General features: G+C 40.4%; 1 protein-coding gene across 2 annotated transcripts in view; it reads left to right on the top strand.

Annotated features, from left to right (window-relative positions):
• EPB41L4A (erythrocyte membrane protein band 4.1 like 4A) overlaps positions 1–20285 on the top strand; it is a 411842-nt gene that overhangs the window by 308967 nt on the left and 82590 nt on the right. For both annotated transcript variants that reach the window (XM_073624611.1, XM_073624610.1), the window contains 4 exons: positions 2548–2639; positions 5443–5520; positions 9221–9342; positions 11787–11877. In XM_073624611.1, coding sequence (XP_073480712.1) covers positions 2548–2639; positions 5443–5520; positions 9221–9342; positions 11787–11877 — 383 coding nt within the window. The remainder of the gene's footprint in view (positions 1–2547; positions 2640–5442; positions 5521–9220; positions 9343–11786; positions 11878–20285) is intronic.

Here is a 20285-nt window from a genome sequence, read left to right as displayed (position 1 = left end):
GCTTTTTTCTCTGTTTGAAGGGAGCATAGGTTCACTGTTCTGGTCAGGCTTCAGTGAATCACTGCACTGGGTTATGCACATTAAAATCCTGCTGTCAGAGATGTTTTGACATGTACTTTTATTGATAGGATGGTGCTGCCTCAGCCCAGTTTAGATTGGAGAGTTCTGTCAGCCTTCAACGAGAGCAGGGGGCAGGATCGGCTATGCCCATCAATACTACATTGTACTTTGAAATCTCCCTTACGTTTTTCAAGCTATGAAATAAAAGTTTCCCTTTTACTTTTCTACTTGTTTTTTTTCAGCCTCTTTAGGGTTTTATCTTCAAAACATGTAAATAAGCACTTGAATAAAAGAATCAACTTAGCACATTTTGCATGTGGGATTAAGGTGTTTGGTACTAGCTGTTAGTCATAAATTCAAAGCACGGGGAGTGATATTTGTTAATTACTCAGGCAATCTATGCGCAACATATTTTGGGCTGAAGTCCTTTTGATGAAAGTGTAATTTCCTCTAATTAAAGATTTGTTTTATTTAATTGCATAAAGGAGGCCAGTGCACTACTCTCCTCTTCCAAAAATTAAAACAAAAAATAATGCCACACAACCCAGCTTCTGCTAATGAGCATATTTAAATATAGACAGTGTAATCATCTATGATTAAAGTGCATTACACTGGAGAAAACATCTTGAAAATATAAAAAATTGGAAGAGCCATAAAAAGTGTTTTGTAGGTGCTTACTCAAAACATGAGTAAAGCCTCGTACACACGGTACAATTGTTGGACAACCGAGCGTCTGATTTTTGTTAAAAGGACGTGTGCCAGGATCTTGTCTTGCATACTAACGTTAGACAAATTGTCGTGCCACAAACAAAAATCTGACATGGACGTGGAATTTGACAAAAATTGACTAGCCTGTCATCCAACACTTGGCCAAAAATTGGAAAACAATTGTTGAAAGGAGCGTACTAACAGTAAGAACTTCGGACAACAGTCTGTCAAACGACAATCCCCTTCTGATTTTCGTACCGTGTGTACGAGGCTTTAAGTCTGAAATTAATGAACAATTTGAGCAAAGGGCTAATTAAATTCACAAAAAGTATTAGGGTAGCTATATACAACATAAAACAATGATTACATATGTACCAGACCATGCTCACATGACCATTTTGGTGACTTCTTCTGTTACCCATTCTACGTACATTTTACTATCCATAGGCGACCCTTTAAAGGTCTTTACAGGTTACCACTTTAGATTTACAATCTAGTGGTCTAGGAGGTCTAGTGCTAGAATTACTGCCCATGATCTGACATTCGCGGTGACACCTCACATGTGTGAGACGATCGCTGTTTGCATGCACGCTAGCACGGGGGGACAGGGCACTTTACTTTTTTTTTTAATTATTTATTTTATTTTTATTTTTTACACTGTTGTCTAATTTTTTTATCACTATATTGCTGTCACAAGGAATGTAAACATCTTTTGTGACAGCAATAGGCATGTGACGGGTACTCTTTATGGAGGGATCTGGGGCCTTTAAGACTCCAAATCCCTTCTCTACTATTAAAAGCAAAACACCAAGATATATGTTTTTGAATACTTTAGATTTTTTTTAAAAGGGCGCCATTGACATCCGAGTAAACCGGAAGTGATGTCATGTCATGGCTTTTGGGTCACCATAGCGGAGACCCAATCAAAGCCGTTCTCAGCTTTGTTTGGGTGTCTGACTAGCCAAAGGGATATGTTGTTTGGAAGCTTGGGTCACCCAATGGGACGGGAGAGTCCTGACCTCAACCCTACAGAACTGCAGAGTTGCCACCACAGCTGCAAAATTCCTAGCTGAATTGGGGATATGAACAGAAGGTGGAGATCGAGAGCAACAGGATCAACCAGGTTTTGTTTTTTGCAGAATACAGACTAAAAAAAACTAATCTCATAGTGACTGAGTGAGTATGAGCAGCATGTAATAATAATAATATTAATAACACCATTTATTGATAGTTTGTTATGATGTGGGTTTTGTGACACTTTAAATTCATTTTGCAAATAGAACAAGCTCTCTCTACACCTTTAGTAAATCAACCCCATAATGTTGGTTTGCTATACGTAATGTTTTTCTCTAACTAAAATATTTTTTAGTCTTGGACAGAGTAGGGAAGATTTTTTTTGTTGTATGTGTCCCATCTTGGAGATCCATCTTCTCTATTTGTCCTGGTCACCATTGAGTGGCTTTGAGCAGTTGTATAATATGAAGTCCTCTGGGTGGAAAGGATCAGAGTGCACATTCTTTTGTTTCATTTATCAAACACATGCACATACAGTATTGTCAGTTTTATGCATGGACTGCTGCCAGCAAAAAAAAAAAAAATGTGTTTAATTTGGCAGAGGTTATGGTTTTTCTTATTTTTGAGGAATAAATGCCCATAATACTTGCCTGAAATTGTACTGAAAAATTTTTTTTTAAGTGCCAGATAAGTCAGTGGTATGCAGGTAATGTCATTCCAGCTGTACATTTTGTAACTCTTTGTTTCTTTGTCTTTATATTCCAGTGCACTGAAACCTCTTACTTTTTTGAAACTCGCAACAAAGTTACCTGTAAACATCTATGGAAATGTTGTGTAGAGCACCACACCTTCTTCAGGTGAGTTGTCATGCCTAAAAGTATACGTGTTTGTTTAAGAAGAGTTGCGTTTACGGCTTAAATGACAGATTAACTACATAAATGTTATCTTGTTTGAAGTGGGGCTTTTGGTACAAGTTAAAGCAGTGTCCTCTAACATGTGTTGATCTCTATTCTTGTCTTAGGCCATGCATTTAATCCTTCCTTTACCTTCACCCCTTAAAACTTCCCTTAACCATTTTATTATGTTTAATACTTCAATTAACCTTAATCCATACCCTTGCACTAAATTAACCCCTTAGCACCCAGTCACCCATACATTGAACCTTAAACCTTAGCCTAAAGCCGTGTACACACGGGCGGACTTTTCGACCGGACTGGTGCGACGGACTTTCCGACGGACTTTCAACGGACTTTCGATGGACTTTTTAACGAACGGACTTGCCTACACACGATCACACCAAAGTCCGACGGATTCGTACGTGATGACATACACCAGACTAAAATAAGGAAGTTGATAGCCAGTAGCCAATAGCTGCCCTAGCGTCGGTTTTTGTCTGCCGGACTAGCATACAGACGAGCGGATTTCTGGGTCCGGCGGAGTTACGACGTAAAGATTTGAAGCATGTTCCAAATCTAAAGTCCGTCAGATTTTCGACTGGAAAAGTCCACTGAAGGTCCGTCGAAGCCCACACACGATCGGATTGTCCGCCGGACTCAGTCCGTCGGACCAGTCCGGTTGAAAAGTCCGACCGTGTGTTTGCTGCATAAGGCTTACATGTGAACCTAACCTTAACACAGTTTCTCAATGGGGGCATACCCAGCCCCTTGCAAACCTAGATATTAAAGAAGAAGTCTTGCCATATGTGCATGTATAAAACACTGATGGGCTCATCTTTTTTTCACTCCTTTCTATGCCTATCATAATGGCCCTTGCACTGCAGCACAACTGATTAGCTCTTTGTGTGGCTCTTCCCTCCTCCAGCCTGAGCTCTGCTTTACGGTCGACTGCTAGAGGCCGATGCCAAGTAAACTTCAAGCACTTGCACTGCTTGCATTTAAACAATACATTTAAAATGTAACTCCACTTTTGTTGAAAAAAAGATAATGCTCTCTGGGTGATCTATGTGCATTGCAGGAATCTTAACAAACTTTGCAGCAGAATCCTACCTTTTTCTGTTCTGATGACAAAACTGTTTGTTCTACTATGTCTTAGCTGATTTGTGAATCGGAGGATGTGCACGCATTCTAACCACCTGCTGCACGTTTAGTGTTCTAACAAGGAAAACTGCAGTGTCTGCATCCCTTTCATAATAAATCATAATTAGAGAGTATCTCGCCAAACATGAAATTCCTATTGCAGGGTATTTGATACCTTTACTTGTGTCTTATTGCAAATATCTGCTAAAAATCAGTAGGGTTGATTTACTAAAACTGGAGAGTGCAGCTGTGCATGGTAGCCAATCAGCTTCTAACTCCAGCTTGTTCAATTAAGCTTTAACAATTAAACCTGGAAGCTGATTGGTGTCTCTGCAGAGCTCCAGTAAATTTTGTACTCTCCAGTATTAGTAAATAAACCCCAGTCTGCCAATCACACAAGCAGGAAATTACATTTCTGTAAGCGTTCTGTGCACCAACTGTGTACACAACACCTCCAGGTTGCCATATTGCATTGAATTTTTGACTATTTTAAAAAATGACACAAGCTTCAGATTGAAATGGAAAGGTAATTTTTTATTAACATTAAATTAAAAAATGGCTTATGTGGCAATTTTAGGCTATATTATTATTTTAACAAAAGTATTAAAAACCTCCCTGTATTGTTTGTACCTATAGGTAAACCTATAATAAGGCTACCTATAGGTACTGTAAATATTTCCTAAACGTGCACCATTTAGGAGATATTTACTGTATATGCAGTCAATGACTTGGCGCATGCGCTCTGAAGGAACAGCCGCCCGTGAGTCATGCGGCTCCGGCGATGCATACTAGCACATTATGCCTTTACTTTTGCAGGTCAGAAAAAAAAAACGGCGCTTTACTTCCTCTTTAATCAATATAGAGCTACATTAATTTTTGTCTTTTACATAGTTACATAGTAGGTGAGGTTGAAAAAAGACACAAGTCTATCAAGTCCAACCTATGTGTGTGATTATATGTCAGTATTACATTGTATATTCCTGTATGTTGTGGTTGTTCAGATGCTTCGCTAAGGCCTCTTTCACATGAACGATCCGTTCAGGTCCGCCTGTCAGTTTTTTAGGCGGACCTGAAAGGACCCTCCATAGACCTCTATGGAGCGTCGGATGTCAGCGGTGACATGTCTGCTGACATCCGACCCGCTCCGATCCGAAAAAGTGTAACAGAGGAAAAACCTACTCTTCCATCCGTTATCGGATCGGGTGACGACGGACTCTATGGTCCATCGTCACCTGATCCCCCATAGGGGAGAGCGGCGCTCTGACAGGTCCGTCGCTGCACAGTGTGCAGAGACAGACCTGTCATCTGCCTGCTCAGCGGGGATCCACGGAGCGATCCCCGCTGAGCAAGCGGATGTTCACGGGGCGGATCATCATGGATCCGTCCCGTGTGAAAGGACCCTAATAGTTTTTTGAAACTATTGATGCTCCCTGCTGAGGCCACAGCCTGTCTGGAGTTTAAGCTATATATTCTCAGTCTTAACTTGCATTTTGTAAACCTGCTACAAGTTTATTATATTTGCAAAATATACTAATATCTCTACATGCATGCTTAAAAATGTTTCTTCTTGATAGCTAGTAAATGTTTTATAAACATATTAATATATATTTCTTACATATTTAAGGATCCCAGAAAATGATTCAAGTACTTTTTCGAGGAAGCTGACTAAGCTTGGCTCTCTGGGATCCCGGCATAGGTACAGGTGGGTTGAATGAACAAGCATTTATCTGTGGCTTATTAAAGCATGTATTTGTATAATAGGTTGGACTTTGTTCGCCGATAGTGACTCATTGTGATATCATGTCTAGTGCTCAGTGTATCCTCTCACATAGTTCATCGTCTGACCTCACATGGGAATTAAGCCAAGCAAAATTCATCTGCATTGTGTAAATGTTTTTTGTCATATGCAGTGTTATGTTTGGATAACACATTAACCTAATTATGAAGATCATGCCTGACCAGTAATTGTATCTATAATAATTATAGACACATTATGAGACAGAAGTGGGTGTAAAAAGGAGGCTCAGGCTAGCTAAGTATTTTGACAAAGAAACAATTTACATTTGTGTTTATACCTAAGGAAAAGAAAGAGATGCAAAAAAATCATATACAGTATCTCATAAAAGTGAGTACACCCCCTCACATTTTTGTAAATATTTTATTATATCTTTTCATGTGACAACACTGAAGAAATGACACTTTACTACAATGTAAAGTAGTGAGTGTACAGCTTGTATAACAGTGTAAATGTGCTGTCCTCTCAAAATAACTCAACACACAGCCAATAATGTCTAAGTTGTTGGCAACAAAAGTGAGTAGACCCCTAAGTGAAAATGTCCAAATTGGGTCTAATTAGCCATTTACCCCCCCCCCCCCCCCCCCCGGTGTCATGTGACTCGTTAGTGTTACAAGGTCTCAGATGTGAATGGGGAGCAGGTGTGTTAGATTTGGTGTGATCACTCTCTCATACTGGCACCTCATGGCAAAGAACTCTCTGAGGATCTGAAAAAAAAGAATTGTTGCTCTACATAAAGATGGCCTAGGCTTTAAGAAGATTGCCAAGACCCTGAAACTGAGCTGCAGCACGGTGGCCAAGACCGTACAACGGTTTAACAGGACAGGTTCCACTCAGAACAGGCCTCGCCATGGTCAACCAAAGAAGTTGAGTGCACGTGCTCAGCATCATATCCAAAGGTTGTCTTTGGGAAATAGACGTATGAGTGCCGCCAGTATTGCTGCAGAGGTTGAAGGGGTGGGGGGGTCAGCCTGTCAGTGCTCAGACTATACGTCGCACACTGCATCAAATTGGTCTACATGGCTGTCGTCCCAGAAGAAAGCCTCTTCTAAAGATGATGCAGAAGAAAGCTATCAAACAGTTTGCTGAAGACAAGCAGACTAAGGACATGGATTACTGGAACCATGTCCTGTGGTCTGATGAGACCAAGATAAACTTATTTGGTTCAGATGGTGTCAAGCCTGTGTGGCGGAAACCAGGTGAGGAGTACAAAGACAAGTGTGTCTTGCCTACAGTCAAGCATTGGGGTGGGAGTGTCATGGTCTGGGGCTGTATGCACTGGGGAGCTACAGTTTATTGAGGGAACCATGAATGCCAACATGTACTGTGACATACTGAAGCAGAGCATGAGCCCCTCCCTTCAGAGACTGGGCCGCAGGGCAGTATTCCAACATGATAACAACCCCAAACACACCTCCAAGATGACCACTGCCTTGCTAAAGAAGCTGAGGGTAAAGGTGATGGACTGCCCAAGCATGTCTCCAGACCTGTGGAAGTGGACTCCAGTGGCAGCCTGTGAAGCTCTGGTGAACTCCATGCCCAAGAGGGTTAAGGCAGTGCTGGAAAATAATGGTGGCCATACAAAATATTGAAAATTTGGGCCCAATTTGGACATTTTTACTTAGGGGTGTACTCACTTTTGTTGCCAGCTGTTTAGAAATTAATGTCAGTGTGTTGAGTTATTTTGAGGGTATACACTCACTACTTTACATTGTAGCAAAGTGTCATTTCTTCAGTGTTGTCACATGAAAAGATATATTAAAATATTTACAAAAATGTGAGGGGTGTACTCACTTTTGTTAGATGCTGTAAAATCATTACTTCTATTGCATTGTCAAAGTGTAATAATCAAGAGCATGTTGGATGACTGTTATTATAAATAGGAAGGCAGCAACCCCATACACCTTCCCATAACAGTGGCGGCATGTCCATACGGGACACTGGGGCGCCGCCCCCCCTAATCCATGCGCCCGGCCCCTAATTTACATGCAGGGCACTGGACGCATGGATTCCAATGGGAGTTTTTTTTTTTATAAGCAAATGATTAGAGCCTGAGGCTCTATTTGGCTTCAAAAAAAGGGTGGGCTCGGGGCACAGCCCACCCACTTGTGTGACATTAGCGAATTAATATTCGCTATTGTCTTCCTGCTTCGCCTCCTGGCTAATCCCGGCTCAGGAAGCAAGTTCTGAGACCGGATTGGCCGAGAAGGACAAGCAATCCAATTGGCCCCCAAGGAGGAGGAGGGAGAAGACACATGGGAAGCCACGCTGATGGGAAGCCGAGGAAAGAGGAGACGCAGAGGCCCGCCCTCCGGAGGAAGCCCGCAACCTAGATGGGGTAAGTGCGAGGACTGATCGACCAAGCAGGCGGGGGGGATTGTCACCCCCCCACAGAAAAATGGCCACCAGCCCCCACTGTCCCATAGGTAACTTAGCCAAAATCATATACAAACCATATGTAAACCAAAGATGCCAAAGTTGGATATGTAGGAAAGGCGTAATGTCCCGACGTGTTTCACAAGTTTTGCTCCTTCAGGGATTCACAGGATGCAGAATAATGTATATCATCGAAGACAACACATACAGCTTTTTATTTATGTGTTGTCTTGGATAATATACATTATTTTGCACCCCATGAACCTCTGAAGAAATTCAGTCTGCGAAACAGGTTGGGACACCTTCCCTACATATCCAACTTTTTCTTACATCTTTGGTTTATGTATTGTTTGTATGTGATTTTGGCTAAGTTACCTATCGGAAGGTGTATGGGGTTGCTGCCTTTGTATTTATAATAGCATTCATTCAACATGCTCTTAATTATCAGGGTTTGTCTACCCAATTTTTACACTTGGATAATGCAATAAAAGTTATGATTGTATATTTATTTTTATGTATATTTTTCTTTCCCTGAGGGAGTACGATTATCACCTTTAAAGTTTTATTACTCATCTTTTTTTGTGATATTGCTGGGATGTGGTGCTGAGGTTGGCAATTATACCCAAATGTGATTTGTGTTTTTACCTATCAGTTTGGCACAATAGGAACTGTATTTAAAGCCGGCCACACATGGATCGAAATTCGGCCGGTTCAGCAGGGACCGGACGAGATTTGATCCATGTATGGGCAGGCTGTTGATGTTGATGAGGGAATCAAGCAATTTTCTTTCCTTCCATTCATGGTGGCCTGCCTGATTTGGTAAGTGAATTCATAATATTGTGGCGATGATGCAGGGCCTCAGTGTTTGTCCACTAAATCTGGCTATAGGTGCACTTGACTTTATGTTATAGGTTGGCACATAATTCAACATCCTGTATAGTCATTGTTTAGAAATCTCCAAAGTTATTAAATATGGGGGCTACTTTATTTAAACCAGAGGAAATAAAATTGGAATAAAAGTTGTGTTTTTCCTTAGTGAGCAGTCAGAATGCAGCTTTTCCATATAGTAAATGGTAAAACCTGTGTGGTTGCTACTGGTGACAGCTCCACTTAAGCTCTTATTTTCTTATTAAATTATAAAGAATGGGTCTAAACCTTTAATCAGTTTGTTTTGTGATATGCCAAGATGTTTTAAAAGCGTGTTGTCATTTTTTTTATACCTTTTGTTTAGTGGGAGGACGGCTTCACAAATGAGCAGAGATCTGTCCATCCAACTTCCGAGGCCTGACCAAAGAGTAGAGAGAAACCAGAGCAAAACCTATCCCAAAAGATCAGCACTTACTCAGCAGCCAGGTACCAAACCATCCTTTTATAGTAGTAAAATCGTACCAGTTTTGGGGAGACTCATTTCAAAAAATTGCTTTGACATTTTGAAAGATTATAACATTTACATCTGCAGATAACAGATTGTAAACAGATTTGTAAACACAGCACACAGAGGGTTTTTTAGGTAAAAAAAAAAAAAACTTCTGCCTTTAGAACCACCCTAAATAGCCTGTAGTGAAGAGAAGGGGGTAGGGTAAAGCCTACAACCACAAGAGTCGGTCATTATTTGCACATCAGAGTGCTCTATGAGAAATGGAAAACAATGTGCAGATACCTAGAAAGTGCCTGCTATTTATTTTAGGTGGCAGTTATTTACATTATGAGCCACACTTGAAGCTGTAACAGGTAATAAGAAAGTTTTCTTATCAGCTGCCAATTCCAGTTTCAAAGTGGTTCTAAAGGCTTAGGTTTTTTTTACCTTAAAGAATATGTAAACCCAACATTTCATATTCCAGATATGTGCCTGCTGTACCATGCACTTGTATGAAAAAGTATCCTGTTCTCTTTGTATTGCTTGTGAAATCCCTGGTGTTCCTGCCAGTTCCTCTGCTTTCCTATTAAAAACTTACCACGCTAAACAGAAGAACACACCGTGGTCAGTTCCCTAGCTGTGCTGAAAACTAAATGTGCTCTCAGATCAGATGTCTTTACACCCCCCTCCCCTTACATACACACACACACACAGCTTTTTACTGGGAAGCTCAGTGTGCTGCGGTTTCTCCTCTCCCAGCTCTTATGCAGTTGAGAACGGAGGGAATTGATCATTTATAGAAAAAGGGTATTTATAATTTTTTTCATATCTATACACAAATGTTTTGCCTTTCATTTGTATTTTAAACTGATTAGGTTGAGGGTTTACAATAACTTTATAAGCTCAGTATATTCAGATTCCCCCAGCCCCTCCAAATACCTACCTGGCTTCTCTTTCGATCCACCGCTGTGCCCAAGAGCTTTATTGCCGCTCTCTCTCCTTACAAGCACGGAGGCAGAAGCTATTGGCTTTTGCTGCTGTCAATCAAATCCTGTGAGATGAGAGCCGAAACAGGACCATTGTATCCTGGCTCAAGAGCGAGCCTGCAGATCTGTCCCTATAGCAAATGCTTGCTATGGGAGCAGACATAGAAGAGGAGGAGCCAACATCGCCATTATGGGAACTCAGAAGAGAGGTTTAGGGCCACTCTGTGCAAAGATATTGCACAGAGCAGGTAAGTATAACATGCTTACTATTTTAAGAAAAAAAAATAGCACCTGCTTTAATTCTGGGAATTGGACAAAATCTACCTTGCGGTGGGGTTAAATGCTTCTTTAGTCTAGGGGTGCAGGAATAAGGTGTATAACTTACCCTACCCCTCAGTCTGGCAGGCTTGAAGGTCTTGTCTGTGGGCGGACCCCTAGTGTGTTATTAGCACTGCATTGTATGTTGAGGAGACTAGCATGCAACTTTAACTCAGAGTACAGTAGGGAGACAACAGCACTGGAGTGTCCAAATGGATTGAGGGAGCCTGTCTAAAGCAAGAATAAGATAAGTATTACACCCAATCCCTGGACCCCTAGACTAAATGAGCATTGAGCCCTTGCAGTGCAGGGGGGCTCCCAACCAAGGATAGATTTTGTCTAATTCCTGGAGTTCAATTTTATATGAGCTATGGTCATCTTGTATGAATTAAAGGAAAGCTGTTATGAGAGAAATATAGGCACTGCCCTGTTCTTTGACAGTTGTGGTTGCCCTGTGTCTTCAATATCCAGTAGTCCTGTGAATGACAAAAGTTATCCTTTTCATCAAGATATCAATTCACCCAAGATAGTTAATAGATGTGTATTTCAACTTGCAACTATTTATTTGCCTGAAGTTAAAATATAAAATCCACAGTGAGGAATGCTTTTTTACATTGTAACTTTATTGACAATCATTTGATTTTCTGAACATCAACTTGTATTTGACTAAGGAACATGTGTGTAAACCAAACATGCTCCCTCAGCACATCCTCCAGTTCTTAGCCCAAGTCTCATTGTGTATACACAGCTAGAAAGAATCTAGTTCTTTCAGGGATCCAGAATAAAATGGCTTTGAGCTTTGATAGTGAATGGAACATCCGAGGAATGAAATTCTGCAAAACAATCTTCAGTCACTGCTGACTTCAGCATATTCTTCTCACTAACCCAACACAATATTCCAGAAATCACACCAGCTTGACAATACAGCTATATCAGCAGAGAGCAAACTACTTCAAACGAACCTGTTCATCTCTGTCTTGTGCTTATGGCCCCAAGGGGCATTTTGGATTCTGCATTGCTGATTTGAGTAGACAATGTGCACATGCTGGAATAGATGTAATATAACATTAGTATTCCTTTGAAATGCCTGACAACAAAGAAACTACCATCAAAATGTGTTTTTACTTCATTTACAGCCTCAAATAATTTAGAGCCGATATCAACAAACTTGGAAAATGGAGAAAATGAAGGCACCACAAAAATCATTGCCCCATCCCCAATAAAAAGGTAAGTTTAATTGTGAGAGCCAGGGAATCATCAGATGAATTGGTGATTCACCTGCTTATGAGCAAATCAAAAGCTGCAGGTGTTGATTCGCTGAGTTGCCATTATATGTGTTGTTAGGCTCCATTAACACTAGCGCGTTTTTTGACGCATTTTGCATTTTGCAGAAATGCATGGGAATTTTTTAACATGGGTTCCTATGGAACATGTTCACATCAATGCCTTTTTGTACCTCTGCATTTTTGGAAAGGGTCAGGGACTTTTTTTCATGCAAAATGCAGCTTTTTTGCATGTAATACAATTCAATGGACCAGCATCAAAAACGCATGTGCACCGTTTTTGCAGCGTTTTTACAGCGTTTTTGATGCGTTTTTTTTTTTTTTTTTGAAAAACTAAAAAAAAAAAAAAAAAAACGCGAAACGCGGCAAAAACGCTACAAAAACGCTGCTAAAAAACGGCAAGCATGACAAAAAAAACTCCAAAAACGCTCAAAAGCAACATGCATAGGTGTGAATCGAGCCTAAGGCCTGATTCACATCTATGCACTTTTAGTGCTTTTTGCATTTTGCAGATTTGCACTACAGAACATGCTCCATAGGAAAACATGTTAAATGGACTGTAGTGCAAATCTGCAAAATGCAAAAAGCTCCAAAAATGCATAGGTGTGAATCAGGCCTAAGGCTCGATTCACACCTATGCATGTTGCTTTTGAGCGTTTTTGGAGTTTTTTTCGTCATGCTTGCCACGTTTTTGAGCAGCGTTTTTATAGCATTTTTACAGCGTTTTTGCCGCGTTTTGCATTTTTATTTTTTTACAGTTTAAAAAAAAAATGAAAAAAAAAAACGCCAAAAACGCATCAAAAACGCTGCAAAAACGCTGTAAAAACGGTGCACATGCGTTTTTGATGCTGGTCCATTGAATTGTATTACATGCAAAACGCTGCATTTTGCATGAAAAAAAGTCCCTGACCCTTTCCAAAAATGCAGAGGTACAAAAAGGCATTGATGTGAACATGTTCCATAGGAACCCATGTTAAAAAATTCCCATGCATTTCTGCAAAATGCAAAATGCATCAAAAAATGCGCTAGTGTGAATGGAGCCTTAGTGTGAATCAGAGCCAGTCAGAGGGACCATGAATGCCTATGTTAATTATTCTTTCATTCTGCTCCAGATTATGCATAGAAATGTGTGCATGTAGTAAAACCTGATTCACACATGTACTTTTTAAATGAATTTTTTGCATATCTCCACTGTTTGATTAAAGCATATGTAAACCCCCTAAAATCTGACAAAAGCTTTAATATGTTAGTGTGCTTTTGAAAGTAATTTGAAGGACATGGCTTTTCATACAAGCTGTGCTTGCCTGTGACCACAAGTTTGGTTTAACATATACAGGCTTATTTATTAAGGCAAATGCAATAATCAGACAATCAAAATTTTACTTACTTTTTTGTATAATCTTTTTTTTTTCAGTGTAATACAATAACATGATAGATCAGCATGGCCAATCCAAAAAATGTTATTTCTTAGCAGGTTGTAGAGAATGTTTTTAGCAGACATATTGTCACCATATGTCAGCTGTAGAATATCTTTGTGCGAGAGGATTCTAAGGACAATGTACGTGGCAAAAATGGGGCAACTTGGCAAAGATATACCAGTTATCATATTGCAAGTTATCCTATCATAAAATACATAAAGTACATAGGGAAGATAATAATAATTATTTAAAAAAAAAAGAATTATTTTATTTCAAGTAATTTTATCATAAACCAGGTTCTGTATCTAGGAGGTGCCTGCATTACAGGTAAACCAAAGGTTTAGTTTATGAAACTTAAGGCCAAACTCCCATCAGTCCCCCCCGTCCCAACAACACAGAGCTGTAAATTATGTACCCCCACTTCTCACCATGAATTGTTTCCTAATCAATACATAAGCAGCCAGGCTGCCATGGACAAGATTGCAGGTTCTCTGTACTATAAGTATGCTATCAGATGTACTGGCTGAGACAGTAACTAGTAGCATTCCAGTATAATAAAGTAGTTGGGAAAATGTATATACTGCTTCTGGCACTACCAGATTAAATGCTGGGAATAATAGTTCACAGTGGTACCTTATATCACTAAAAAAGTGATGTCTCTGTGTCGTCTTTCTCCTCCTAGTAGGCATTGGCAGCAGTCCATTTAATAAGAATGTTAATAAAACTTCAGTTTCCAGGTTCAAGAATCTAAACACAAATTGCAAGCAAACACTGTTCATGTACCATATATGCTAATGTCATATTCTATTTTGCATATGCTTTCCACGCTCCTTAGTTTTAAAGAATAATCATAAAACAATGGGCAATTTGTCTTCAATATAAAATAGAAATTCCAGACCATAGTAGCTTTCCTTTCCCTTACATAAAAATGGGTAATAAGGAAGAATTGAAAGCAATATAATATGAGCCCACACAAAGGTAGGAAAGAAAAAGACATCTAATTTAGGCTTGCATGTTATTCCATATACAGTGATGAAAGTCCTTCATATTGTACTTTGACATTTGCAGACAGAGGAATCAAGACAGTTGTAGGATTAATAATAAAGTATACCATACACAAAGCCTTGGGTGGATTTGTTCAAAATACATTCACTTTCTAGAAGGAAAATTTCTATGGTGGAATAAAATGCATTAGATTGTTATTATTACAAAGCTGTCTCAGATTTGCCTATTATGAGAAGAGACATAGGACAGAAGCTGAGAGCAATGAGATTTATTACTAGTCCCTCCTGGCAGTACTTGTTGTCTGATAGAAGGCAGGCGACGTCAGAATTTCCTGCATCCTACTAACTGAAAAGAATAGTCACTCGTACCGTATAATCACTTTCATATGCTCATTACCCTCAGAAACACAATTCAGAATAGTCTCTAACTATGATAAGCATTGTAAACAAAGCACAACCAGCAGCAGTTGCACACAATAGGAATCATGCAGGTATAGGACCTAGATTGTATGATATTGTGATAAACAGTAAAAGAAGATGTGCAGTCACATAATAAGCTCAGGAACAAAAGGAACAAGACGGTAGAAAGTGGGGAGAATAAAGTGTTTTGTAGCAGATGCGTGATATTTCCAGTAAGTGTCATGAATGAAAATATCAAGTTTCTAAACCACAGACTTGCATCTTCAAAGCTGTCATTTTGTACAAGAAGGAAGAAGAGATAAACCCTTATAGAAGCGACATCTTTGTATATTCGGAACTATCAGTGGTCATAGAAAAATATTGTCTTACAACTTGGCCAGTGGTGCATTAGTCACTCTATGTATGTTATGTGATTGATGGTATACAGAGGCAAGCACCAGGGCTGCAGCTGAACAGATGGGTTAAGATTTTTTTTTTTTTTTGTCAAATTTTCTCTTCATCTGTGCTGATAAAACAGAGATGATTAGAGATAACTTGGCACCACATGGCACTACTTTACTGGCAGTAATGGAGAGATTGCCTGACACTTTCTGCATAGTGGATATGCATGCTGGGTGCACGGAGGATCTTTCGCAGTCTGATTATTCAGTTATCAGATCCTCTTGTGTAATGACAGCTTAGGAATGACTACTAAATCCTCAGCATACACATGTGTTCTGTAATTAGCTGCTTAGTGCTGGGTGTAGATTGGCCTTTTCCTGTAAAATGTGATAAAGATGTTCATGATAAGCTCAGAGTGTTTTCATAGTCATCTGTTAAAAATCAGCACAATGAAGATCAACTGCACTGCTTGAAAGAAAATCTTCTAGAACACTGGATAGATTATTGAAGTTGATAGTTTCTTGTTTACTTTTATTTATTTTATAGTAATAAGAAAAAAAATTAGCATGGGTCACAAATTACCACACAACTAGCCACATATTTTGCAGTTAATATGGAAAAATTAAACAGAAGGAAATAAAAAGATTATAAAGGAAGCAGAGTTTTGTTGCCTGAGGGTATAAACATATGCCAAAACCATTGATAATTCTAGTCCAGTCAGAAGCCTTCCCTTAGTGGATCTATGCCAAGCATCTTTTATATACAATAGATGACCTAGTGTTGACCAAGACTTGCTGGTACTGAACAATTATCTCCAGCCTGACAATTTCACAAGTAAGCTAAATACCAAGAAAAAGAATGGCATAGACAGTGGCATAATAGAAGACAATAGGATGTCTATATTTTGTGATCTGTTACAGAATAGCTGAAAAACTACTAGGGCTCATGCACATGGTCATATCTAGTTGTATAGTGTAAATACTGGTGTATTTTCCCACCAGGGAGTCCACAGGTGCTGCGTACAGCTGCCCATAAAAGTCAATGGCTAGACACAAGTATACGCAAGTACCTGCATAAACATGCTCATGCGTATTTGGTTGTGCTGGTATTTGCGTAAAAATGTTTATAGCTGTGTTTAACTGTTGACTTCCATAGACAGCTGTATACAGCACCTCTAGGCTTCCTGGTGGGGAACAGTGTTGCCAACCATCAGTATTTTTAATGGCAGCCAGTAAAAAAATGGGCACTTTTCTCCTGTCAGTAAATGCCAGTGACAGGAAAAGGTTGCCAGTAAAAGATATGGCTGTGACACTAGGCTTGGAAATGCATTTGTGCAGTTATGATCCGGAGTCGGCCGAGACTGTTCGAGTGCCTGCTACAGTGTGTCAGGTCTGGTGAAGGCGGTGCCTGAGCGTGTCGTGTAATGTCATGGTTTAAGGGAACTGGGCGGAGGGGTCAGAGCCTTGTGTGCAGGACGGGAGCAAGGCAAGCCAATAGCGGGACTGTCAGCGCTGTTTGGACTGGAGTGTACTGAAGAGACCACCTGGCGTGGAGGGAGACTGTCACTGTGGCTCAGGAGAGGGCGTGTCATGTTGGTGAGGTGTCAGCATCATCTGTGCTGCTGTACACTGCTGCCAGTGTCACTGTGAGAGTAAATTTCATGTGTGTGTGCCGCCCATTCTAATTTTTTGCCCTCCTGAGTCCTGTTCCTGAGCTACTTACAATATTAAATATAAAATAAGAAATATATTTTTTGCTTTATTATCTACCTTAATTCACATTGCTAATTGCATATTATACTTGTTTGTAGGCTAAATACTGAAATTTGCACTTAAAACTGTAATTTCCAAACTTTTGGAAATGCCAGTAAAAACTTGGCTGGGCCAGTAAATTGTGGGTGTGGTGTCAGTAAATTTCAATCTGGTAGGTTGGCAAAACTGGTGGGGAAATATACTGGAATTTATGCTATATGCCCAGATATGGCCACGTACCTTAGTCACATTATTGTAAGGGCACATAGGGAGAACTGGTGAGTGGTGAACCTTATGCCTACAGTATAGTTCCCAGCAGATGGCTATGATTACCCAGCGAATTACTAATTGGTGGGCTGGGTTCTTTTCAGGGCTATTGTTTTCTTGATGTAAGACTTTTGTAAGGTATCGTTCTATTCTCCTTCTCATAGATGTGTATGCACGATAAAGCAATACAATCATGCAAGTTTATGGAATAACTGTAAAGATGTTTCATCTGTGGTCAGATAATTTCTGCATGTTCAACCTCCTCATAATTTCTGTAGTTAACATTAGGTGGCATGAGTCAAAAACATCTCTGAAATGGTACAAAATACATGATTACAGTTAACATTATTTGGCGTTCATGGCAGATCTTGCTAATACCTGTGTTAGAGAATTGCTCTATATATTTATCTTTTTTTAAATGTTTAATTTCATATAATTTGTCCACCAGGTTGTAGCAGGTTCTCAGGGCTATTAGACAGCATTGAAGAATTGTTTTTTTATGTATAGTATTTATTTCACATGTTCAAATCTTCAAAAGTGTAGAATTTCTCAACGGCTGCCTCAGCAACACACATGTCCTTATTGTTCCTTTGAGTGTAATTGTTTTGCTAATGACTTCTCAGTTCAGTACAAGCTTTTCCAAATGTATTAATTTCCTCTAACAAGTGCCAACAGGCATAGAAAATGCTTCATTGACGTAAATGACATCATTACTATAGAGAATATTGCATCAATGACTTAGGCAGTGAAACTTTGTAACTTACAGTGACTGAGTGCCTAGAGACTTCCTGGGGGTGATGAAGGTTAGACCAACAAAAAAATAAAGGCTTTTATAGGATGGGAAAGACAGAGCATGAAGTTCCATCTTACTGTATAAATAATTCTATATATATTTTTTAACCTCACATTTATACTTGTAAGTAGATTAAAAAATATATATAGATTTGGGTTGACCCGTTGTTACCGATACTAGTATTTTACTAACATCGGTCCCGATCCCGAGTATTTGCAGGAGTACTTGTACTCGTGCAAATGCTCCCAATGCCTAGTCTGATACCTGGTCACTCAGGGATGATCGGTGCAGCTGCGGGGGAAGTTATAATCACCGATCTCCCTGTGTGGCTTTCATTAAATCAGCTGACAGCCGCTTCTCCTTCTCACCCCTCCGCGGCTTTCAGCTGCTTTAATGAAAGCCACACAGGGAGATCAGTGATTATAATTTTCCCCGCCGCCGCACTTATCATCCCTGAGTGTTCCCTGTATCCTCCTTTGCCTCTTCTCTGTGTCCTCCTCTGTGCTCCACCGGTCCTCCTGGCCTCCTCTTTTCCCCCTCTATGTGCTCCTCCGGTCCCCCCCCATCTTCCTGTCGTCCCCCTCTGTATGCTTCTCCGGTCCCCCCCCCTCCTCCTCTGTTCCCCCTCCGTAGCTCCTCCGGTCCCCCCACCCGTCCTCCTCCGCCCCCACCCCCATCCCAGATCTTTTAGGATGGAGAGCGGAGGAAGAAGCCGGTAAATCTGTCATTTACCGGCTCCTTCCTTTTCTGAATGCACAGAGTCAGTGATCACTGACTGTCCATTCAAGACTAAGCATTGTAAACTGTGTTTACGATGCTTCAGTTTATGAATAGAGAGGAGCCGCTGTCTCCTGTCAATTCATGTTCAGTGCAGCTGAGGCTGCTGAGAAAGGGACCGGGGAATCTGTATCCTAAGTCCCTTTCCATGTCTCAAAGGGGAGATGTCAGGGGTCTGTTTAAACCCCTGACATCTCACCAAAGCCCCCCTACCCCCCAACAGGGTTGAGTAAAAATAGAATAGAATATTTTAAAGTAAAATTGTAAAAATAATAAAAAATAAAATAAAAAAACGAAATAAAACACTGACACTGACTGTCCACTGCCCCCCCCCCCAAAAAAAAAGAAAGCACTGTAAAATATATATATATATATATATATACAGTGGGGACGGAAAGTATTTAGAACCCCTTAAATTTTTCACTCTTTGTTATATTGCAGCCATTTGCTAAAATCATTTAAGTTCATTTTTTTCCTCATTAATGTACACACAGAACCCCATATTGACAGAAAAACACAGAATTGTTGAGATTTTTGCAGATTTATTAAAAAAGAAAAACTGAAATATCACATGGTCCTAAGTATTCAGACCCTTTGCTCAGTATTTAGTAGAAGCACCCTTTTGATCTAATACAGCCATGAGTCTTTTTGGGAAAGATGCAACAAGTTTTTCACACCTGGATTTGGGGATCCTCTGCCATTCCGCCTTGCAGATCCTCTCCAGTTCTATCAGGTTGGATGGTAAACGTTGGTGGACAGTCATTTTTAGGTCTCTCCAGAGATGCTCAATTGGGTTTAAGTCAGGGCTCTGGCTGGGCCATTCAAGAACAGTCACAGAGTTGTTGTGAAGCCACTCCTTCGTTATTTTAGCTGTGTGCTTAGGGTCATTGTCTTGTTGGATGGTAAACCTTCGGCCCAGTCTGAGGTCCTGGACACTCTGGAGAAGGATTTCGTCCAGGATATCCATGTACTTGGTTGCATTTATCTTTCACTCGATTGCAACCAGTTGTCCTGTCCCTGCAGCTGAAAAACACCCCCCCAGCATGATGCTGCCACCACCATGCTTCACTGTTGGGACTGTATTGGACAGGTGATGAGCAGTGCTTGGTTTTCTTCACACATACCGCTTAGAATTAAGGCCAAAAAGTTCTATCTTGGTCTCATCAGACTAGAGAATCTTATTTCTCACCATGTTGGAGTCCTTCAGGTGTTTTTTAGCAAACTCAGGCTTTCATGTGTCTTGCACTGAGGAGAGGTTTCCGTCGGGCCACTCTGCCATAAAGCCCTGACTGGTGGAGGGCTGCAGTGATGGTTGACATTCTACAACTTTCTCCCATCTCCCGACTGCATCTCTGGAGCTCAGCCACAGTGATCTTTGGGTTCTTCTTTACCTCTCTCACCAAGGCTCTTCTCCCCGATAGCTCAGTTTGGCCGGACGGCCAGCTCTATGAAGGGTTCTGGTCATCCCAAACCTCTTCCATTTAAGGATTATGGAGGCCACTGTGCTCTTAGGAACCTTAAGTGCAGCAGAAATTTTTTTG

The sequence above is a fragment of the Aquarana catesbeiana genome, linkage group LG01, assembly GCF_042186555.1.
Source record: "Aquarana catesbeiana isolate 2022-GZ linkage group LG01, ASM4218655v1, whole genome shotgun sequence".
Classification (NCBI taxonomy): domain Eukaryota; kingdom Metazoa; phylum Chordata; class Amphibia; order Anura; family Ranidae; genus Aquarana; species Aquarana catesbeiana.
Note: the sequence above shows the minus strand (reverse complement) of the source record. Positions and strands in the feature narration are given on the sequence as shown.